This window comes from Siniperca chuatsi, linkage group LG6, assembly GCF_020085105.1.
Source record: "Siniperca chuatsi isolate FFG_IHB_CAS linkage group LG6, ASM2008510v1, whole genome shotgun sequence".
NCBI classification, from domain to species: Eukaryota; Metazoa; Chordata; class Actinopteri; order Centrarchiformes; family Sinipercidae; genus Siniperca; species Siniperca chuatsi.
In genome coordinates this window covers 13061224-13086827 of record NC_058047.1, presented here as the reverse complement: position 1 = coordinate 13086827, position 25604 = coordinate 13061224, and the positions used below count along the sequence as shown (strand labels likewise).

Here is a 25604-nt window from a genome sequence, read left to right as displayed (position 1 = left end):
CAATCCTTTGTTTAGCCCACAGTGGATCCACAGATAGGATTGTTTTTAAATAGGTCTCCCCCCTACGTTCCTCGTGTACCTCTGTTTGGCTCACTGCCTGCACTGATTCAAGCCTAGGCAGGTCGCCTTCCATGTCTGAACTACTGAGACATGATACATCAGTGTCAAAGTTGTCATCTGGGACTAACAGCCTGTTAGGAAAGATCTCGGTACTTATCTTGAGGGATTGACAAAGAGATTTGGCATAACTGTCCCCCTCAGCCATCCTGATACATATTCAGGAAAAGAAGGCTAGACAGTACGCTGAATATGCTGTGAAACCCCAATGAGCCAACACTGTGGGTCCTTTGTGATGTTATACATAAAGAGTTTGTCAACTGTTATGTCTGTCTGTTTTTCTGGGTTGGAAAAAGTCAGACAACATGGCTGAGGATCAAGAGCCCAGTGAACGGAGTACAGAATGGCAGGGGTTAAGAAAAGGTTACAGCGGCTTTTATTGTGACTCAGGAGGCCTGGAGGACTTCCTCAGTGGGCGCACAAAGACGCATATCCAATGTAACTAGGGCATCAAGTCATCTATTAAAGGCACCGGGAGCTCAGTCAATGTTCCTTTTTGCATATACTCTACGTCACCACTTCCACCTTGACCCTGCTGCCCACTGATCCCAGACCTCCGCAGACCGCCTTTGTCTCTGTTCTGCTAGCTGGCAGCTATTTACAGAGGGCAGCCTAACCTCTGTCGGCAAAAATGCCGGGGGAAGAGTTCATTTGGTGTCCGGCACTTGAGGTCTTTGCCCCCTGTGTTTATACTAACACTTAGTGAAGGCTGGCAGCATTGGTGCTGTAAACCAACTCCTCCTTCTCGACTAAGTGAAATGTGTAACTCCAAGGAGTGCGTGCAAAAAACCACCATGTAAACCCTGAAGATCGCCTTTTCTATTCTGGTTTCGTTGTTGAATACAGAAATATCTTGATGTGAGAGGATGTAGAGACAGAAATGTGTGAATAGCCTCTCAAACACTTTTCAGCCACCCAGTGAGGATACAGACTGAGACAGACTGTCCTGTTCGGGGCTATTGGACTCAGGGTGGGAACACTTGACTTTCTGTCTGCAGGACTTAGTTTACAAAACTTCACAGTTAAATGGTCAGGTGCTACATAACGTCTCAGATGCAGCGCGGCACTACAGTCTGAATCATTCTGAGGAAATTGAGTTTCTTTGTAAAAATGTTTGAACCACTTGAGTGACAAATGCCTTTACAATAATGACATAGAGCAAAACATTAGAACATATTATAGTATATGTAAAGCATGGATGGTAATTACATCTAATACATTCAATAGGGATATTGAATTATATACAGCTGGGTTGGTAAGACACCAACACAACATTAAGATACTGTACAGTACTGGAAACTATGTGTCCCAGGTATGTGCATGTATTATACTAATATTACACCTTAACAATAAAAACATGTTAATTTCAGTTTTATTCTATATAATTTTGTATCATTAAATGTTAAATACTTGTACTTATATAGTCTTTAGAAAAATACAAGAAATAAATATAAATAATACTATTTATAATAGTGCATATATAATATATAATTACAAAACACTAAAAACAAATATTAAAAGTCATTGACTGCTCCAAACATATAGCCATATTGTTTTATTACATCTTGACATGATAATTTGCATTCAATTGTAATCTATTAATATATATTGTTGTTGTTTTTAAGTTGAATCTTACTCTCCCAAAGTTATAAGTAAAGTTAATCCATTACGTTAATGTTAAACTATGCAAAATATTGTGTGTAAATGAATATGAAATGCCTCACAATTTATCTGCAGTTGTGCAGTATATATCAAAACTGTAGTACGTATTAACTATATTCGTGAATGTTAGCGATTAAAGATAGAGGTAAATAATGTTGTAGTTATTGTAATAATTTCCAATGACATGTATTGCCAAACTATTGAGCATTACAAAAAACTTTAATTTCAATACAGTATATTATATTTACTATGTTATGTGTTCTTAATTTATAGTATTATTTTGATTTATGGTGATGCTGCTGCTTTCCTTTACCATTTTTGTTTTATCTGAATTTAATTTCACTTAAAAATGACAGGACAAGATTATGGCAAACAGAAAAGTCACAGAGCACAATTGTGCATCAATACATTTCAAAGTACACTCAAACTTACCTGTAGAAAATGTACAATATGTACATTTACAATATGTAAATATGGCAAAGCACGCAAAGCAAACATGATAAAGCACAAGAAATAAAACAAATTTAAAAATAAAAATACAGTAAAAATATATTCAACTGCAACAAAGTCAGAACAAATTAAATTGTTCTACAGTGCCTCAATCAGGAAAAAAATATTCCCATTAAGTCAGCAGGGTAATGGCTTGTTAAATCTTTCATTTATAAAAGAATCATCAGAAATATTGAGTTTGCCATTAGATCTTTTATTGTCAGTTTAAATCCATCAAGAGAACCCGGAACTTTGAGTTTTAAATCATTTTGCTGTGGCTCCTATAAGAGGAAAGAGAACCTAGAAACATTTCTGCCAGCAGTAATTCAGTCTGACCTAAGGGACAGATAACCAAAGCAGCTCTGGAGGCCATAAAAGTCATTTCAACCAATGATTTTAAAGATATAAAAGTCCCTATAATTTGCATACAGACCCAGAAGGAACCAGTAAATGTCTACACATAGTAAGGACAAGAAGATACATGAGAGCACAAGGCAAAACCAAGAGTGAATGTTTTACAGCCTGTGATAATAAACATACTCTGCGAAAACACAAGTAAAACTAAGACTAAAGGAAAACCAAGATCAGAATGTAGATAATGTAGAATTAACCCCAGTACATTAAATAGGAAAGCAAATAAAGGTGAATTTGTTACTCAAGAATGTCTGCATTCCAAGTTTACATAATGTACACGTTAAACTTATTCTGAGGCAAATATTGGGTGAAAAACGACCTACCACATTTGATGTTATATTTGAGTAAGAAAAAAATGTCATATTAATGAATACAGCAAACTTGATATAAAGTAAACAGGAAATACGTTATCAAGCAACTATTTTAAAGAATAAATAATTGTTGCATTATAAAAGCCAATAAACATGACAGTTATAATGGAGAATTTCTTCATTTATGGTGAGTTATTATCAAGCTACAGCTTGTATTGGATTTCAGAGTCCTAATGACAAGCTTAGTGAGCAATATTTTGCTCTAATAACTGCATGTTTGCTTCACAGATAAATTTAACTTACTTACTTACTTTGGTTGTCAACCCAGAAACTTCTTGACAATTAATTATTCGCCTCACCTCACTGGAGTTCACCTCCTTAAATATTTAAGGAAGTGCTCAAGTTGAAAGTGTTACATGTGAATGGTCTCAGACAGAAATGGATTATATCCAGGAGTGTGTCAGGGATATCGTAAATGCTCTCTTAATTAAAATGGCTCTTTAGAGGATAAGGTACCACACAGTACAGCACAATAGCGTGTTTCCTCAAGGCTTCATCCCGGCCAGTTGCACTTATGAAAAAGTAAAATTGTATTTTTGTAAAAGATGGAAACCCTTTGATTAGTTGACATACTGTATGGTGGATCAGGAAAACACAAACACAGTATAAATTTTAGACTATATATGTGAAATCTTAGACTATATAGACTCTATATGTTATAATACGGTTAAAGGGAATTAACGGCATAGGTGTAATGTTATGGGGAGTTAGGGAGAAATGTCACACTACAAATCATTTGTCCCTCTTAAGTAACTCTATCACGTATGCAGGACTTCACCAATCCACTGATGTATGAGAGAGAAATAGATAGAGAGGGAGACAAACAGAGACTCTGCCGACTATTAAGTTAATCAGAGAGAAATGTTGCACTGCAATTTATAGATAGCCAAGGTTAGTTAACGTCATACTGCAAACATGAATTTCAGACTACTACTTACCTATTTTTTTCCTTATGAAATGTTACAAACTTTAAGTCAGATACATGTAATGTAGTTTAGTGACTGATTGCTTAGCTATTTAAAATTTTAAAATACAAATACACACATATTTATCTAATCTAGATAGCTTAAGTGTTTTTGAAACACTGTAGTAGAAAAAGATTTTATTTTATTCAGCAATTCCACAAGTGTACACCAGGGCTATAGCTACCATCGAAGACAAAGAGGGCTTGTCCTAAGTAATTTTTTTTCTCTTAATTTGGGGACCTGATGCACAGTTTACATTTTATAATTCAAAGTTCAACGTAGTAGGTTTTTAAGTTGGATACCAATATTTTTTTGGGCAAGAAATATTACAGCCATTTAACAAAATTAGGTAAATAAATAAGTAAATAAGCTTTTAAACCATCATGTAGAGAAACTGTGGGACATACAACCACTTTTAAATGAATAAAAAAGTGTATACAAATAATTTATAACAGAACAGTTGAATTACTTAAAAATTGGAAACTAGAAACTTTTACTTAGACTCTTCAAAACATATCAGCTGGACTCACATGGCCTCAGTATTTCTGAAATCCTGACTACGGCCCTGGTAAAAAGGAGTTTTTGCCAAACACATATTAACACATATTAAATGAATTGTCATTTACAACCCAATAACCAGATTGTTCCAGCTGTATTTGATTACATTTAACGGCAACTGATAAACTTTCCTCGACACAGCAGGCATCATTTTGATGTCATAGGCCTTTTACTTACCAGTACATCATTACAAATGATACGTTTTCCAAGACAATTTATATATTTTTTAATATTTTGACAATTTTTAAATCAGTTATACAAGCAGGTCCACGCGGAAAGAAAGTATTTTTCAAGTTGAGGTCTTAGGAATAGGGTAAAATACCTTTGACAAAAGGGCAGAGGATTTGGATTAGAAAGGACAGGCAACACAGAGATGTGACGCATGAATCACCGATAAGGGACAAACAGTGGAACAAGAGTTGGAAAAACAATGTGCATTAGAGCAGTAGTGTTGTGACAGTCTGGGACGTAAACAGGAATGAACTCACAGATCACCAAACCAAATGAGACTTCAAGAGAAGAATGACTAAATTGTCAAAGTCTCTCGTAATCCGTCCTTGTTTGTTTGTGCCTCAAACCATTGCACTCCATTTCTGAGACACAAAAACAGTTTAAACCATGAAAACTGGAGAAAAAGATTAAGTTGGGAAAAAATGGAGAGTGGGGGAAACTGTGGATGGATTATTAAACCCAGGAGGGTTAGGGCATTTGTCCACGGTAATTTTTTTTTGTGTGTAAAAGTTTAGAGAGGTTATTGAAAGGCCGCGGCAGGGTGGTGTTATGCTGTGTAATTGTGTGGCATTTGTCTTGGCACTGCTCTGGTGTGACTGCACTGTCTCGGCACCACATGAGAGCAACACTCAGGCTGTAGTTTCCTTTAATTTGACAAGACATTAATTGGCTTGACGGTGTATTTTGCATGTAAGGCCAGTCAGGCTGATTGCTCTTTGACATGTCAGCTGTGTCACAGGATGCCCAGCACCCTCACACCTCACTGTAGCGGTACAAAGACAGAGAGGTCGCAGGTGAAAGCTGCGAGTGGGCAGCTGAGAAAGAACAAGGGGAGGAGACGGGTGAAAAGGAGGGAAGAAGTGGGGAGTCCCATGGCTAGGTCAGGAGTTCAGAATGGGAGTTTTGTCACCTGCTCAGCTTGGCACGCAATCTTCCTCAGGAGCAGCAAGAATAAAGCTCCACCGCCCCCTACACACTCTCCATTCTGTCTCCCTCTACCTCCCCTTAATTGGATTTAATGAGCGATTTAACAACACAGCACTGCCCGATCAAATCAAACTGCTACTGTCCACCGTGCATAATCCTGGGTCACTGCTTTGTAATGCTAGCATGTCCCAGGACCCTCCTTTCTGCAAGATTCCTCCAGCCTTCATGCTGCCCTCCCGTCTGTTTCTCTTAATGTCTGCCCCGTCTAACCCAGAACAGGCTGAGAAACCCTGTCCAAAAACAGCACCAATGAAGTTCTCACAATACTGGTGGTATTTGGAGAGGGATGTCCTTGACTGTTTGTTTGTTGTTGAGCTCAGGGTGAGATCACACCTACAGGCCAAAAGGAATCTGATCTCTGGCCCTGCAACTTCAGCTCAGCAAGTTGGAGTTGGACCTAAAAAAATTCATAACAGTTAAAAAAAATTTAATTAACTTAAGCTTAATTCCAGTCTATCCAAGGGGGGTCAACTAAAAGATGTCAACTACTGCCCCATATATAGGTTTCAGTCGTTTCTTGTAGTTGCTTCGCCCGTTAGAGAGGCTGTGTCTTAGTGGTAGAGCGGGTCGTCCACCAATCGGAAGGTCGGCGGTTCGATCCCGGCTTCCCTCAGTCTACGTCAAAGTGTCCTTGGGCAAGACACTGAACCCCAAATTGCTCCCGAGGGTGTGTGTGAATGATTAATTAGTTTCTTTGTACTGATGAGCAGTTCTGCCATCTGTGTGAATGCGATATGTAGTGTGTGAAGCGCTTTGAGTGGTCAGAAGACTAGAAAGGCGCTATACAAGTACAGTCCATTACCATTCAGGTTACTTTCTCACATCTAATGAACTACACTACAGTTTTGAAGAGGACTGGCACTTCTTCAGGCTTTTTAGTGCTTTTTATTTTATTTATTTTAAAGACATCGGACTGGCAATGTTCTCACCTGACCGAACAAGCTGAACTACATCTGTCAAAAGTCAACACGAATGCACAAGATACTTCCCTTCCCCTAAAAAAGGTTTTTATATGACAACTTTTACATTTTCACAGTTTGCAAAATAGTTAGTCGTAATGAAAAGGATATTTGATCTGACGCAAATGTGCTAAAACATGCTAAATCACACATGCCTTTACTTTTAATGACTTTCAGTAGATACACGCTGATACTGAATGGGCCGTCACTCGTACATGTGGTCAAAGCTGCAATTTTTTCTCATTAAAATTTCTAAGCATTTATGACACTAAATCAAAAAAGGTCAGCTTATGAAACATGCTCAGCACTTGTTTATGATTACTGGCTGTGTAGGACTTCTTTCTCAGTGGGATGATAAAAGAAAAACATTTTTGGAGTTTAACAAGGGAGCTAGGAAGCATCCACACATTGCACAGTAAGACAGTGGTGACCTCCACAAAGCAGTGGTTGAGTTGAGAAAGATTCGTCACTGTAGGTTGGCAAAGCTGCTTCTCAACTTATAAAAGCAGCTTAATTATTAGGTTAAAGGAGAAATGGCCAGGAGCTGAAAGAGAGATGGGCCTGTTGGGGTTGTTGCAGGGTTCAACATGTTATTATCTCTGCATTTGTTTGGGGGTGTCATTGCAAATGCACAAAGGTATTATTTTCTACTACATAACAACATCACCACCCCACCACGTACACAGCTATGTTACCACAGTGAAATTCTTTACACCTCTCTTTTTATACAATAAGACTACAAAAACAGTTTTAGTGCATGTAAATAAGCTTTTTTCCCTCTTTTCTTAACGCACATATATCATTTATAGATTTTATATAAATATTCTATCATGAAAACACTTTTTATACAATTTTAACTGTTTTAAAATCAGTGCAAATGCAACATAATTAAATCTTATACAGCTTCAAATTGAAACTCTATACTCCTAATCCTACTGTCAGTGTCATTGTTGTATATGCCAAACAAACTGAGGACTCAGTCTCATTTAGGTTTAATTTTTAAAAAAAACCTAAACGGTATTTCTCAAAATTAGGCCTTTAATTTTAAATAGGAATGGAGTGAAAGGGAATGCTTAGCTTATAAGCTAATAGAGTGCCTAAAATTCATAGATGCAATTTTATGGGGAGACGGGTAGACATGTCACCCCTAACAATTTTCCATAAATAATGTATTCCTCTCAAGTGTCAGTTACAATCTTCCACATTTTCAAATGGTTATATAACAGATAGTGAAGGAGAACAATACGCCGCAGTTTGTGGTCACATTCTTTCACACATCACGTTCGATCACACTTATGACAACCACAACTGCACACAGGAGCCGTGGGTTAATCAGGGAGAAAATGCCACTAGGTCATTCAGTCGTCTAACTTCGTATGACTGTGGACATGGCGTACTAAACCACAGGGCTGTGTATCCATTATGAACATTTATTTATAATTCATTTGTTTAAATAGAGTTAGCAGTTCAAATTCAAACTGCATACATTTCATAAATGTCTCTTCCTTACACCTATATTTAGATTTTGGAATTAAAAAAAAATACTGTATTGCCCCTCAACCATATGTGCTAAATAATCAGCACTGAAAAATTTCCTCATTCAAGTGCAATAGAGCTTGTAGATTAAATATCATTATGTAAAAACACACTGGCCGATATTCTATTTTCAGTATTTTTACATTACGCTGGAATTCAAACACACAAGATGAAATCCTGCCCGGCAACATGCCTGATGGTTTCCTGCCAACTTGGTCCAACAATATGTCATAACCAAAATATCAAAGCTGGCATCGCTGTTGACATATGGTTTAACTTGACCTTTCAAACTGAGCCGTTGGCGGTAAAGCATTTCTAGATACAAAACTAGACTTGCAAATGCGTCTTAATGTGAAAACAGTAATAATTTCAGGCTCTTCTGTGAGGAATTATACAAAGGCCATGAAACTGAAAAGCATGTAATCATTATCCAGCATCCATGGCACAGCAATGATTTAATAAGGAGGGGTTATATCAAGCCCATGTTAATATGAACAGTTCAAATATTATCTGACAAGGAATTTCATTGTATTTAATTATTTAACGTTCCATACAAATATGCTGGAATAACTGTGGGATCGACCACGACACTGTTTTACAAGAAAAGTATGCATCAGAACAAGTTGTGTCTTGGGGACATGCATGAAATCTTAATCTATGGAATAAAGCGAACAGTGTATGTGTTTCCATATGTCCCCATCTTTAAACTATGCTCAAGTTCATACTATACAGCAAACATCTACACTGGCTTCTCTGTGCAATGATAATCTCACTATAATAGTTATAACAGAATCTTTAATATCCTCTGTTGCACCCAGCGACTCTACAGAAGCCCATCACAGGGGCACTGAAAGTCACACCAATTTATGTTTTACTTCTGGAGTCTATATCGTAACTGACACCCTGTTTTCACTGCACTAAAACAGAGAAAATATTTATGTGCAAATATCTGTTCCTCCTGTGCAATCTTTGGTAGAAACTTCAAGCCACCTTAATCTCTGTGCCATCACTCTGTCTCTCTTTTTATTCTGTTTTCACTCCTCTCTCTTTTTCCTGGCTCCCGTTCTCACCCGCCCTCCCCAAGTTTGCCCAATTACCCCTCGGTTCAGCGGCAGGGCACTGGGTCACGGCACTGGCTTGATTTTCACACTGTTCCCTCTACCGAACGCCACATCAAGTTAATCAGGCTTAACAATTGCGGCGGTGCCTTGCTGAGTAGGGCTCCCATCGGCTTAGCGTGGCCTGGCTCTGGGGCTACAGATGGGGTAGTAATCTCTGATCTCTGAGCAGAGGGGATGGGTGAGGGTGGAGGTACATTGTGGCTGCTTGGGGTGGGTGATGGCAGTGGTCAGAACCCAATTAAAGGAGTGACAAAAGACAGAGTTGGTAATAAAAATGGCGCGATGGGAGTTTACAATATACTGATATTTTCTGAAAGCAGGGCTGCAGAAACAAACAGAGTTAAACCTGAGTAGAAGATAACCCCCGTTTTTCAAGAAATATTGTAAGCTAGCTTTCTAAACAACGAAAGACCGCTAGACATCGACAAGGCAATGATATTTTTCTCATGCTCTCAGTGTTAGGTAGCTCCCATCTTACCTTGTTAAGATTATTTATATGCCTCCAGAGCAGATCTATCTACAAAACATATCTAACATAACACATATATGATTCACTGCGATGCATCGGAGAAATTACCCTGATGAAGGCCACAAGCCGAAAAGGGTTGGTCTGACAATAAAGTTATTTATACTACAAGTGTTGCAGGAGTTTTGACTTTTTCCCTTCTCCATGCACCTTGGAAGTAGGTAAAGTTGTGCCGGAAATTACTACTCTGCATCGGAGAAATGGAAGAAGAGAGAATAGTGCTACAATGACGAGCACAAATTAGTATTCTTTTCATAGAGTTTGAAAAGGTGTAAAATGTGACAGACGTATCCTTAATCCCTCCTGTACCGCTCCGCTCTCATCGAACACACGGGTCAAGACTTGAAACAGAACTAATGTGATGCCAAGGGTCAAAAAGACCATCAGAATTACAAATCCAAAGTAAGTGTATGATGTTTTAAGATCAAAGAGAGGGGGAAGAACGTTGTTAGAAGAAAACTTCCAGCACTGAAGATGACTGAAGCGTGACCCATTAGGCAAAACAGAACACTCTGTAAAATAGCAGCTGGCTAGCTTGCGCAACACAGGCCAGGGCACCCCGGCTATAGGCTTCGCAGACTTAATTATTCATTCAGTCAGAAGAAGCATTACACAACCATGCTTTCCTGATAGGACCAATGAAGAAGAAGAAAAAATCCTCCGCATGTCACACAGCCTTGGGTGACAGAAATAGAGCTCAATTTTCCAGTGCCATTTCTTACAGCACCCAAACAAAACTAGACTCTCCAGATGACCTTTTAAACTAAAAAAACTAGGCTAAAATAACTTTGGCATGTGATTGTCTTGTATTTTAACCTTTGTTATGACAGACTTTCGGTCACAGTGCATCCTTTTTTCTCCATTATACCACAGCTCAAGCACTCTGCTTGCCCCATTTTTTTCCCACCATAACTTGTCTTGCTTTCGAGATGTAGCACCTCTTCAGAGTGACACATGTATTATTAACACAAGATTCAAGTGCTATCCATGCAGGGACACTCACAGACTTTCACAGGTTTCTGTCGGTGCCACCATTTTGATTTGACTGTGGCTCGAGCTGTTTTTACAAAAACATTAAGAATCTGTGACACCAGTGGACAAACTAAATATTTCATTTGCTTGGCAGTTCAAAAGCTCCAAAATTCTGGCTTGAGAGCACTTCTATCCATTTATTACCCAGCTGAACTAGCTTCATGAAAGTCTTATAATGACCAAGTTGAAGGTATTATTCCTGAACTTCTAAGTTGTCCCATGAACAGGGAAAGGTCTTGTAAAGTGCATGTGAAAGGGCAAGAAAAAGGAGATATGTGGGAAAAGTGGTTGCTGATGCTGCAGTGCGGCTTTGTCCACACTCCCACATGTAAAATATGCATGTTAGGCTAAGTTGCAATGTCCCACAGGCCCCAATGTCGCAGTGCATCATCCAAATTCAGCCCTACACCATGTAGTGTAGGGAGGGTCTAGTTTGTGAGGGTCAATCAGTGATCAAGCCCGGGGATTGAGATTGAAAAAAACAAAACAATTAAGTCCCACTGAACTCCACCTGCCCTCGCTGCCCTCTCTAGTTGAAGAAAAACACAGTTCACCAAAAGTTCACATGTCCATTATCATTGCTGAATTTGGCCGATATGCCTCGTAAACCTATCCTTGTGATTGGCGGGGAGGGAGGAGGAGCGAGCTTACCAAACTTGCCCCGACAACTACTGTTGATATGACACACGACGTGTTCTACACTTCTGACCCTGATACGCAGGGTCGCTGTTCGGTCAGACTGCCGCTGCAGGCTGTGTGTGTGTGTGTGTGTGTGTGTGTGTGTGTCTGTGTGTGTGATGGGTGGAGGGGGGGGTCAAGTTAAGAAAAAAAAATCCAAACCCCAAAATATCTCTGTTGCTGGCCCTGTGTCGTAACATTTCTGAGCCTGCCCCGCCCAACATCAAAACGGGTTCAAATAGAGTTCAAGTCTGAGGCCTCGCCCCCTCGCCACCACGTCACCAGGCAGACGACGTGTCGTCATGAGTGAGAAAGACCTCAACTGCGCCCTAGTTTCTGGTTCTGTTGGCGAGGTCACAGCGACCCCCAGTGGGGCCTTGTCCACTTTAAGCATTAACACTTGTGCTGGTTTCCGTGTCACTTGTGTAAAAACTTCTGGTCTAAAATCATCTGCAAACTAAGAAAGCCTATTGTCTATTTATGTAATCGAATTCCTTGCAAGTAACAATATTTTTTTTAAATATATGAATCTTAAATTATGTTATTTGTGACCAAATGCTGAATAAAATGTATACATTTTTTTATTTTTCATAGACAATGCAGCATGCAAGTCTGAAATATAATTGCAAAAACACTTCCAAAATATATCATTCCGCATGGCACAAACATAACTAACAGTTTAATTTATTCAGATTCAACAGATTCTGTATTACCAAATCGTGATAAGAAATAAATAAATAAATAAGTGGTAAATATCAACAATATTGTCTTAACACAGCAAGTTCATGTTTTTCATTCGTGCTTTAAATACTTTTTTTGAGTAAATATTTATATGGACTTTGTCATTAGAATTTCTAAAATGACCATTTAAGTTTTAGACTATTTTATATATTTTCATTTTATTTCCATTACATATTATACATTTATATATTTTATTTAAACAATATCCATATTAAATTAATAAATGTATCTACACTAGTAACATTTTTCTATTCGATTGTGTATTCAATGTTGTGGTATATACAATATCATGTATGAGTAAAATTAACTTTAAGAAATGTCCGGGTTTAAATACTTTGTAAGACATGACCTAACTTTGGTTCTTTTTATTTCATACTAAAATGTAAACATTTTTATTTATATTTGAATATAATAGCCATTGTAACTAATATTTTCCACATTATAGATAATTAGTATTTTATTAAAAAAAAGAGAAAAAAATAAACATTATGGTAAATTGTGACTGCAGATGTATATAAGCTCTGAGCTACAATTTATCAAATGACATTTGTGTCACTTCTTCATGGCCCCTTACAAATTAAATACTGCATGTAATAAATAATAAAGTAAAAAATTAAAGTAAAAATACAAATAGATGAACTTTAAAAGTATTGTATTATCGTGAATTTTAGCACCAAGATAAAAAATATCTTTCTTTCTAAAGGCAACGTTATTAAATTGTTTTAAATCACTCTTATAAATTTAATTCTAAATTTAGTTCTAAAAATAATATTTTTTTATAACAACTATAAGAATAATTTAAATGTTAATGACTCATTATGTTTTATATGTATTTCATCTAAAACAAACAAATTAATTAAATTAATTTTTAATTCATAGTCCCATAACAGCATATTTATCCTTCACACATAGCACTCTTTAATGCTGTCACGGAAAGGGGCTTTTCTTTTTACAATACTTTAATGAAAAGTTTACATTGGCAACACTGGATAAGTTAGATGTGCTAACATGCTCTAAATCTCTAAATCTGCTCTCTTTGTTTCAAGTTGTAGGCTCATGAGTGGATAACACGTAACCTACTAAAAAGGCATGCAGTTAAATATATATATAAATATATGACATTGAAACTCCTACATATTTTTTCTTGTGAATTTAAATTTAATTATATTTAAATATTATAAACAGCAGTATTTTTTGTTCTCATTATTGCACACACACACACTCACTGTTTCTCCAGAGAATAATGAAACACAAGCCAATGGAGTATGGTGGAAGTTTATCTTTTCTGTATAGAGACAGAGAATACAAAAAAGTTAGTGTATATGTTAGGTGCCCACAAATGATCCAATAAATAAATACATAATAAATAAGAAATAAATAGTCTCATAGTTCATTTTATAATGTATTTTTGGTGTTTGTGAGTATAAAACCTGAAAAAATTATCAAAAAGGTACAAAACATAATCTAAAGCTTTTGGAAAAAACTGCTCTTTGACAGATTGGTGTGTTTTCTGTACTGCCACCTAAAACAACTACAAGACTGATTTTAAGCAGTTTTTCCCTAAATGTGTATCTGTAATAGTCAGTCAGATAACTCTATAAGGTCAAGCGCACTGAGATCACACACCAAACGTTAGGCTCGGCAGTAATGACGAGGATATACTTTGGTAGAAAGACTAAGAGCGCCCACCAGTGTTGAAAATATGCACGACATCAGCATCAAACAATTAGAAATTTGTACTACTCAGCTTTTTTTAAAGCAGGAAACTTTTTTTTTCCTTTACCAGCCTTTACGCCAGGAAGATTCATAGATTTTTTTTAATCAATTCCAATATTTTTAGAATTAATTTACTGATAGATGATACAGAGCCAAAATGTAATATCTACTAATGTGACCATTTTCATACCAAAAACTAGTATTTAGTGTTTCCTTGAGAATTTATTAGTGTGAGGTTTTAAATGCCTTGGAAACAGCATTTTCATCACCATGGGATGACAAACACTTGTGTGTTACAGTTACAGTTAAAACCCACATTAATTTAATTCTTTTGTGTTAGTGTTAGTAGTTCCTTTAGACAGTGACCCAGCAAATTGTTTCGATGGTAGAGGCCACTCTAAAAGTATTAATTCACAAAGCACATAATTCAACATTTGAATGAATAAATACAACTTTCAAAGAAAATAAAACAGTTTTTGCAAATATTTCGCTGTGTTCAAGGAGAAACTTTCATTATATTAGACGTGGATGAAATGGATGTGAATGAAGAGGTGGATTGAAATGATATTTCATCAGGGTCAAAATCCTTCTGATGTATCAGCAAAGCAAAATTTTATTTGTACAGAAGAGGACAATAAAGCCTGGTTTTCTATCATTCCAGAGAAACTCCTTACAGATAAAAACATTGCTTTTGGGAAATTCACCAATCTGGTTCTCTTCAGTGAGCTGATAAATATTTTGAATACCTGTTTTTCAGAAGATGAGGTATTAAGTATCAAGGCTGAACAGCTAATGTATTCGCACAAGGACATACCGTAGGTCAGCTAAATCCACAACCATTTTGCATGTTCATTAATTGAACGATCTGTGTTATATCACGTGCTAAAACACGGGCAGAATGTGTGGTGCACCTAGTGTAGCTGGTACTCAGTGCAGAACACAAAAGGACCGAAAGGATTTTCATCCAAAGCTTGCACATGCAGTGTCAGCAGGATTCTATATTTCCATGGGAAATATACATATATACAACATATCTGACTCTGCACACAATGCTGACAAGTCCAAGCTTTAGGTGAGCACTCAGGAGGTGGTGAGGTGTGTGCTGGTGGTGTGTGTTATCACCCTGCACGCTGGTCCCAATGCAGAAAGCGAAACTGTGGAGGGACTGTCGGATGCAGATCAGGGAATCTCCCTCTGTGCACTGGAAAAGGGGGAAAAAAATACAGGATGAGAAGCAGTAAGGTGGTAGACAAGGCTCTTTTCACCATGCAAACCAATAACTAACTAATAATACATTTTGCATGGGAATATATCAAATTATCATTACGAAACAGGGTCCAAAATCCCAGAGACCATTTTGATTGTTACTGGCTCATATTACATATTCAAGCAAGAACAAAAATAGTCTTGCATTAATACAATATAGGTCTTATTTAAATCCCGACCGATATGGGATTTTTGAGGTCGATATCAACTTTAGAGAGGAAACATTCACTGATTACCGATATGAGCTGGAATGAAAATAGACCTTTTCTATGTGGATTTCGCACCGATATGCCTATGCAAAGGTACTCAGAAGGCTGCTTTCTTAAACCAATAACTTTAAAGAATATTTAAGTTAAATATTCTTTAACATGTTAAATAATTTAACATGTACATCAACCAATTCTGGAAATGAACACTGAAAAAATAAAGAATAAATAATAATACAATAAATAGACAAATAAACATCAGTACTGTTCAGTTTCAGTCAATTGCTTAAGTAAGTTAGCAGAAAATGCCATGGAAATACTCAAGTAAAGTACAAGTACCTCTAAAGTGTACTAAAGTACAGTACTAAATGTACTTAGTTACATTCCACCACTGCTCTCAAACTAGTTAGCAACTTAACGTGAACACACCGCTTTGACTCCACTACGTCTGCTCAGCTGTGCACACGGCACTCTACTACATGTGCTGCGCAGTGCTGAGTACTGTAGCCATAGCGATAGACAACATTTCCCAGCATGCACTGCCTAGTGCTGAAAGCAGTTTGTTAAGTTAGCAGCCTTATGTTCCAAAATGCAAATGTTACTTTTTGTTAGTGTTTGTAATGTGTCTGTTCAGAACATGCTAGTTTATACTTTTAAGTGATGTCATTAGTGAGTGGCTGTTACATTTTATGACACCAGCTGTATTTTACTTGCATGACACAAGTGCTTGGGAGCTGCTTTTCTCTCTCATTTTAAACTGCTTGCCACGGTAATGACAGTGTGCTCAGCTGGATGCAGTTTGTAATGACACAAATTAACACAGGCATTTCTTTCTGCTTAATTTACATAAAACAGTTTTATATCGGCGCATACTGGATAACATATTCGCTGATACCAATATATCTGCGATAAGCCAATATTGGCCGATAATATCGGCCATGCTCTAGTCTTATTGTAAATCGCTTTGGATAAAAGTATCTACTAAATAAATGTAATGTCTCCCTTTACTAAATGTATTATATTTGTAAAAAACTACCTTCCATTTCCACTTTTATCGCATCGACCATCTGCTGGATTATCCACAGTTGTCCGAGTCGTCCACTTTCTCCTCTGTAGCAGGTGCAACCATCCGGTCATATGAGAAAGCCAGCATCATCTGCATTAGACAATATTAGATTAGTAATAATACAAAAAGACAAAAGAAGAAGAAAAGGAGATAAACTGTTTAGCAAGGAAGCTCTGAGAGGCAAATCAAATGTTGGATTCTCTTTTACATTTCTTCTATTTCCTAAATCAAGTTCTGAGATCTGTCTCGCACACGCACACACACACACACACACACACACACACACACACACACAAAGGATTTCTCATGAATCTGAAAAACATACATTAGAACAAATATAAAAAAGATTAAATCATATACATGGTTGTTGGTTTGCCATTATAGGTCAGCTCTGACATTGGTGACCTTTTTTTCTATTAAATATATAAAATGACCAAAATGTTTAAGTTTCACAGCTTGATGCTGTGAATCCTGAAACCCTGCTTCAGAGCTGGCAGCGATGTACAACAGCAACAGCATTACAATAAAAATAATGAATGAAAGAAAGGACAGGGATGTGAAGGGAGGTTCCTGGTGGACCCAATTTGGAAGAAAGAAGTGCGAGGTGGACTTTGTTTCACCTGTTTGGAAGTGCACACACTTCTCACACAGGCTCAGGTTTTGTTTTCTTCCTTCTTAATCATAGTGAAAACATTTGGTTGTTGGGCTGTGGTTTGCCCACGCTTCATTACAGGCATTACAAGCATTTTGTTATGCTTGTTTGTTCCCCAACACAAGAGGAGCTGCTGGCTATAAGATGTCAACTCGCATCTCCTATTCTTAACTTTAAACCCTTTTCTGTGGTTTGTTTGTTTCTTATTTGTTCTAATTAGAATCTCACTGCAAAAAAAAAAAAAAAAACAGAAATGAGACCCACATTTACACAAATTATGGAGCCCGAGACCAGAGATCCAGTGACCCACAAAAATGGACCATATGAGTAACTCTGTAGTACAAAGAATTGGGTAAAATAAAAGTAAAAACAACATTATATTACATTAATTTTCAGATTGTCCTTAGTTTGTTTCAGTTAAGTAGTTATTAGTTATTAAACAATACCTGAGTTCCTGCTACTTTTTACATATGTTAGTTTGGGGAATGTAAACATGTTTTAACTATTTTATTTTCATTTAACAAAATGTGCTAAACTCAATGCATCAGTGTTAAATAAAGAACAATGCATGTATAAAATGATTCTAAAGTTAGAAGGGTTTTCCTGATTTAGATAAAGACATATTTGATCTGAGCATTAAATGACAACTTTTGATCCCTGACATGTTATGATTCTCGATGCTACGGACAAATGTGGTATCAAGGTTCAATACCCAGCCCTAGTGGTTAATAAGGTTCCACTAAGTTAGATTTGGTTAGTTGTGCACAACAATAATGCCACTACTGCCAAAACTGGAGAATAGTCTGTTAGCCCCCACATGGTTGCATGAACTGACAATTCCCCAAAACAGTTACAGCCATAATTCCATCACAACAGGTTTTCATCACAAACAAGGGTCCATCTCCTTCACTCAACCACAGACATGATGACTTGGACATAGACACATTCTCTGTCTTTTTGTTTTTTTTCTTTCAATCTCATTTCCTTTTGCACACCGTTAGCAGTGCCAGCAGAGCCATCATCACCCCCAACATGATATACATGTTCTCGGTAAGACCACCAGCCCACAGAGGGCCCAGGATGGTAGCTAGACCTCCCACTGAGCGACGCACTCCCTGACTGAAGCCTGCAATACAAGCAACACACAGAGACATGAGAACTCAACACACCAAATACAACAGGGTAGAGGACTTATAAAAGTTACATGTTTAAAATATGCAGTCCATGTCAGTGATACTGGCCCTACACTACTCATTTTTTTATACAAAAGCCTGAATGAACTACAGGAAAAAAGCGAAAAGACCAAATACCATCCAACATGCAGTGCTTTCTCTTTTCCACTAGAAGCTGCTGTTTCTCACCTTGTGTTCTCTCAGCAGTAACTTTGGAGAAGAGGGAAACCTGAGCCACAGCTACAAATGGCAAACCCAAAACCTGCAGAAACACTCCAATGATGAACTCAGTCAGCTGCCATGGGAAACCACCTACAGAAAACACAAAAGGTAAGAGAAAACACCAAAATACTGAGTGAATAAGCATGATACAGCAGAGTTCTAATGGGATATTTAAAATGTTTGATCATGAGGATTTCTATATCCTTCAGCTCGCTTGTCACAGACTTTAGATCTGCTGTATATATGAGTGTGTTTACCAAATTTGAGGATGTACTATACTTAGCATACTTTGCCTCATCAGTAAATAATGCACCTCCTGAAATTAAACTGACTATTAGTGGGAGATCATGCTTTTTTGTGGCAGCATCAGTTATTGTTGATGAAGATCTGCGTGTACAATAACAAAAGTGAGGACTTTCTTCAGTGCAGTCTGACCTAGCGGCTTAGCCAGGAAGATGAGGCACCAGACACCGGAGATGTTGCAGATGGTCAGACCGATAGCCAGGACCACCCGCTCAGCAACACACCGGCTCAGCCAGCGCACAAACAGGAAGCCAGCGATCACCTCCACACCGCAGAGGCAGTACATCACACTGTTCTCCAGCTCCCCGTAGCTGAAGTACTTCTGTGTGAGTGGGGTCACCATGGTCTGAGGAGGGAATGGGTGGAGACGTTGGCACAGTGCATAAATGTTAACATGTCATTTTGTCTCAAAGTCCTGAAAAGATTAACTTCTTCAGTAAAAATATCTGCCAGTAGTACGCCAGAATTCCTATCCCAGTGTGGTTTCAATTGTTCACAAATTATTGAGAAACAACAATCAATAGCATATTATTCCAGTAGTTTCAGGAAAGTGATTCCTAAATAAAGAACTATAAAGACCATGGCTTTTTATTCAATCATATGATATCTATGTGTATGTGCATGTTTCTGTCTGTGTGTCTTTACTGCACCTCCAGCGCTGTCTGATTGAAGAGGGTGATGAACTGAGCAGCAAGCAGCACGACCACCTCTTCTCTCAGGAACTCTACAGAGACAAAGAGACAGTCAGAGACAGACGGACTTTACGGTGTGCTCGACGCTGCAGAGTCATTGCCATCTCCCTCCATGAGTTGTTAGCCATCTGGCCATCTTTGTCATCTCTGACAATCTCAGTCACAATTACGTAATTTCTAAGGTTTGATGGCACTTGAGCGTGTTTGAGGAGGCAGCTGCAAGAAGCATGCAGCAGGAAGGAAGACAGAAGAAAGGGTCAGAGACCAACAGCGTTAGAGCAGAAAGATAGAAGAAAGGGAGAAATGAAACAGACAAACTAAGTGATGCAATGGAAAATCCACCATTTTTAAAACTGCAGCTGCATGTTACAAAAGACAAATTTAAGACATATTTCTCACAGTGCTACCTAGGCCCAGTTCAGAAGGTGAAATAAGTGAACAATGCTAAGAAAACTTAGCCACTTGAAGTCTACAACTTTAAACAGACATAAGGATGACAAAATAAAAAAATAAAAATGAAATGACTAAACAAAGTCAAGTCCAGTAGTGTCGAATAAGTCAGATATGATGGGGGGAAAAATATATATATTTTGCATATTGTACTATCAAGTCTTTAACAACTGGATGTCAGACATTTCAATTATTTTCAAGCCCTTAAATTTAGAAAATGTGTTTTACAGCTTTTTCCAGACCCCAGAATGACACTGATACACACTGTCAACCACCCACCTCGAGATATGCTGAAATTCTTAAAGGGGCTGGAAGACTCATGGGACTCTGATGGCACGGGAGAGGAAGGTGGAGAGACATGATTCAGCGTGGCATTTGAGGCAGCAGGGGTGGGGCATTTGGGTGGGTTAGATGACGCCACTGAGCCGTAGGACCCCACCAGCTCCTGGGACACCATTAGCGGCTTTTCCTCGTCATTGTCCTCTTCTACGAGCCCTTGCTCGTTCTCCTCTTCCATGCTCTGGCTTGTGGAACTCTCCTTGGCCTTCCCCCTCTCTAGAGGAGGCAGGTCCCAGTACATGAAGATCACTGCCAGTTGAAGGAGAACCCACAGCAGGCACATGAACAACTGCAGGGGGTGGAAGAAGTGTGTTCTCTCTCTCTGTTCTTTGGTGCAGCAAAAAATGTGTTGCAAAGTTGACACAACTTATTGTACACACTACCATATTTTGGTTCTTACCCCCGGCGCAGTATATTTATTGATCACAAAAGGACCCAGGTGGAAATCACACAGCCTCAGGAAGATGTTAAATGCTGGACCTGTATCAAACACAAAGTTAAAACATGTGTTTTAACCATATGTCATCCCCAGACCTTGGTGAATCATTCTACATAACCTTCGTAAAGAGTAAATGAATCTCAAAAGCAACTTCAATCATACAGACTATTTGTTTGATTCATCCCATGTAAGTGCCCATGCACTATTATTTAACATTTGCATGTGAGCATTCACTGTGTGAAATTATCAGGAAGCTAGATGGCCAGAAAACTCTACCCACTCAAATTTCGAAAAGCCCCAGTAACCTTGTGTTCTTTTCTGTGTAAAGAATATAAACCCATTACAATTCATAATAATTAAATCTAAATGATCAGCGCCCAGCCTTCAGAATTTGGAGTAGTGGAGCACTGACCAATCAGAAGGCCAGCTTGTCGACATGCCATGACAGCAGCAAATACAGTGGCGCGGTCCTCTGGGGCAGTGCTTCTGGTCAAGAAGCCAAAGATAGATGAGCCGGCACCTGTGCCGAGGCCTGAGGTAAAAACATATTACATGAATATGTGAACTGAAACATTGAGGTTGATTCTACTGGCTTGCCACCTGCCAAATGGATAATAAGTCACAGTGTCACTTTGTGCAGACTTACCTGCCACCAGTCTGCTGGACAGTAAGAGCCACTTGGAGAAGCCCATAAAGTACATTAAATTACCTGGAGAGTAAAAAGGGAGTAGAAAAACAAAGTGAGCCTTATCAAATAGAACAACAAATGGAGTTTGTGTTTTTGACATGAGAGGTTGAGTATATAATATTATTGAGGTTCAAGTTGAGAATACCGTTTTAAGGCAGTAGTGGTGGAAATAAGACATATGAGTGGACTCACCAACAATCTCAAAAAGGTTGGCAAACAAGATGATCTTCTTGGTGGCCCCTGTTCTGTCAGACCAGTGGCCAAACAGCGGTCCTGACACGAGGCCACTCAAGCTGAATGCTGACAAGGCCAAACCCAGAAAGTAAGGTGCTGCATCTAAAGTCTGCAAGTACCTCCATATTGTAGGCAATATTACAGCTGGGGAGACAGAAGTAAGCAGAATTTGTTATTATCTGACTCTTGAAGTACGCTTTCTTCTGAAGTAATGTTCCACTTCAGTATCTGATTTTAAGATAGCTGAATGTCTTCACAACACACATGATGTGAACATTGTCTTCCAAATCTGCTGAACCTACACTGTCTAACTCGGTAATGCTGAGTAATGCTGCAGTGGTAGCTCTTTCTCCCCGTCAATGCCTCCAGCCTTGTTATCATATAGAGAAAGGATTGTGCCAACCTAATACAATCCAAATTCAGTTCTTGGGTCAGAAGACACGCAATAAAGTGTGCTCTCAGAAAATTCCAGACAGGAAATGATTGTTCAAATTTTCTTGCCATCTGGGTGGATGCCATAGTTTCATCACCCTGACAGAGACATCTGTATGTGGGAGGGATAAAATCATATTCAATACCAAATTCAATATTGCTTCTTTGTCACAGCTTTTAGGGCATTACACCTACAGTAAGTGACCATGAAAGATGTACACTGTAATGCAATCTACTAAGCAGTCCTGTAATAAATACTATCTTTCTGTATCTTATTGGCAGCATAAGAGAGGTGTGGAAATAACTTTTTGGAATATTGTAAGGCACGTGGTTAGTGGGGTTGCTCTATTGGATTGTGTAATATTGTGAGGTGTTTCCAGTATGTGTGCTCATCCATATATGCAAATGACGTGGAGAAAGTAACAGAAACACCTTTCACTATAAATACTCAAAATGTTCCATAAAATTGAGCCATCACCTCTAAGTAGTATTTAGTGCGGGGTTATTTTATTGCATTGCAGTGTATTGAGTGACCAGTGTTATATATACACATTTCAGATTCAGACATCCGTGACGTTTTTTTAAAGGTAGTGTACACCTGGTTGTAATCACGGCTCTGGTGGCATCTGTGTAAGGGTCTAAACAATATGCTAACCCCACCAAGGCTTCAGTTAAACACTGAGCATAATCTGTTCTGAAGCTATTTTGCAGATATTTTGGAGTTTTAACAACCTGAGAAAGAGTTTCTATCCCACAATTCCACAGAGTGTTTAAGGCAGAATCTAGTATTTATTCAACATTTCAGTCAATATGCCTAAATAAATAACATTGCCAGACAGTGTGGAGCTGCACTGGGGGAAGTTTGACTCACTCCTGTTCTCAATATATCTATAATCCTGACTACATATGCACGTAGGTTCATATACTGGTTGTGTAAAACATCTCAGACAAAGAAGAAATGCAAAATGTCAAGAGGCTCCAACACTAATCAACTTGTTAAAGTTCAGTACAGTATGTTCCAATCACCAAAACTAATAGGTGTGACAAGGAATTGTAAACATGGCACTGCCCTATATTACTAATCAAAAGTTATGAATGCTCAACTACATTAATGATAACTTTATCTACAATAGCTTGACATAAATGTAATGATGTTCTTATCTCAGAAATGAAAACATTTAGGTGTTTATGGGAAAATTATTCATTTATAATTTACTGATGATTTGTGTGTCCCATTCTAATACAGATGGTCAATTTCAGTGTTGCAACACAAAAGGCGAAAGCCACAATAATAACCCAAAAACAGATTTTTTTTTACCATATTCCACACCGCTTAGAAGAAATATAAGCCCAATGGTGAAGAATGTCAGCTTCTTTTTCCGTCGATTATCCATCGTGCTTGGCTGCTATAAACTTCTCTCTGTAACGTTACTTTGACTGATCGCCTTCATTATTCTTCAAGACACATGTTCATTCTAGTCTCTCTACAAAACACCACAGTTGACATAATCCCTCTAGTAGTGCTTCCAATTAGAGCCGAATGGAGGGCCACCAAACCCGTCTGGAGACAGTTTGCAAAACACTTGAAATAGGATTGCATATCGTTCTACATGTCTCTACAGTGAGTGTGCACGGCGAAAGGCATCCGTGAAGCGCAGTAAACTCCCTGAGCAGGTAATGCTTGAAGCACCAGCCCCGACCTGCAAACATTGCACAAGCAAACGTCCCCCGACACCAACTTCTCTCCGCGGACCACACAACACCGGGATGCTCCTGCGCAGTTTAATCCAGCCTACATCACTTCCGGCGGTGTAACGCACACCTTGGAACAAGCAGTGAACCCTCACTCCCCTATTGATTTAATGCACACGTGTCAGAGTAGGCCTAGTTTGTGCGTCCATATGCTTGACCATTTAATGATTATAATTAGTTTAATTTGATTTTAAAAGTAAAACGAATAGAAATCATTGAGAAGGCTGAGAAGACACATTCTACAATCTAAACACTATGATATGCTTTAGAAAATGCTCAGTGTTGTAAAGTAAACCTAAGGTGTAGTAAATAGACATAAAGACACAATAATAGTAATCATTTTGTGTTAGATCAAAGTCAAACCATTACAAAATAAGACCTACAGCAATCTTATTATGAACTGCAAAAAGATGTTACACTAAAAAACCTCAAAATATGAAGCTCAGGCTGTCTGAGGTCCAAAAACATTTGCCAGAAAATCTTGTAACAGCATGATATGCCATAGGAGATAAAGGCTGCTCCAGTTTGGCACAATTACTGTGCAGACTCTATTCTATGTACTCAGTTTGCACATTGTCACTTCTGTGGTCCAATTTGAACCCAATTTGCATTCAGGATGTTATTACACAAGCTGCCACCTGTGGAAAAAACAAATTATCTTGACAGTACATGACTGACCATTCACCTGGTGAGCGTGTGAGCAAATAACCCGCAGTATCTACTGTTTGTGGCTTATCAGAGGCACAAACACTAATCATTCTGGGTCCCATGATGGTGAAAATGCAGTTTCGGAGGTTTCTCCACCCTATCAGAGTATTCTGATAGAAAATACTGAATATGTTTAAGTGTATGGGCAGAAAGTGTGTTACATTTTAAGTTACTGATCATCAGCTGCTGCAGTACTTAAGTATTGCTATTCCCTTTAAAAAAACAAAACAATATACCATTCAAATACAAAATTTCCAATGGGACTTCCAACATATATATTCCTATAATAACTTGATGTGGTACTCACTATACACTTACAATTTCTTAATTCAACTTCTTTCCCTAAGTCTACACTTATTCTGCAGCGTCACCACATTCAAATGTTTTGCATGTACACATCAGGAGTCTGAGAGTCTGAGTGTCCCGCCCCATCCTGTGACATCCATTACCACTGACATTGAGAAGCCTGTGTTGCACACAAAAGCTGCCTCTTCACCCCTAATTCAATTTTCTGTCGCCTGAGTGTCCACATTTTAGTTTGCTGCCATCCAAGCAAATATAGAAGTTACCTATGGCATGCTGGGAAATAGTTTTGCCATAGCATCCAGTCAACATCTCAACTTCAAATGTTTTATTAAGTAGTCTGAGGCTGTTTAATCTGGGGATTGTTTATGTATGCAAAACAGGAGGAAAACAGGTTTAGATAGGGAAAAAGAGTAGCACTGAAGGCCTATTAAGGTAGCAGCTACTCTGAAAACTACAAGTAGAAAGATAATCTTAGAATATTCAGAATCGAGCAGCACCCTGCATACAATGTTCCAGTTACTCTGGACCGACCTTCCTCATTGTGAACAGAGTCTCATTGGAACTGTAGTATCTA

At 38.2% G+C, this 25604-nt stretch overlaps 1 protein-coding gene across 2 annotated transcripts; it reads right to left on the bottom strand.

Moving 5' to 3' along the window:
* Positions 1-13646: 13646 nt before the first annotated feature.
* mfsd8l1 (major facilitator superfamily domain containing 8-like 1) lies at positions 13647-24185 on the bottom strand. Of its 2 annotated transcripts, XM_044200383.1 has the most exons (12): positions 23583-24165; positions 21791-21976; positions 21557-21619; positions 21323-21442; positions 20872-20951; positions 20412-20760; positions 19641-19714; positions 19123-19336; positions 18655-18777; positions 18289-18419; positions 16612-16731; positions 13647-15304 (listed from the first exon to the last, which is right to left on the bottom strand). In XM_044200383.1, the coding sequence occupies exons 1-11, from the start codon at positions 23656-23658 to the stop codon at positions 16651-16653; spliced, it is 1497 nt and encodes a 498-aa protein (XP_044056318.1). In that variant the 5' UTR covers positions 23659-24165; the 3' UTR covers positions 13647-15304; positions 16612-16650. The 2 variants fall into 2 exon arrangements, 1 of the variants encoding a protein (XP_044056318.1); XR_006378386.1 differs by lacking the exon at positions 18289-18419 and having other exon boundaries at positions 23583-24185.
* Positions 24186-25604: the final 1419 nt, after the last annotated feature.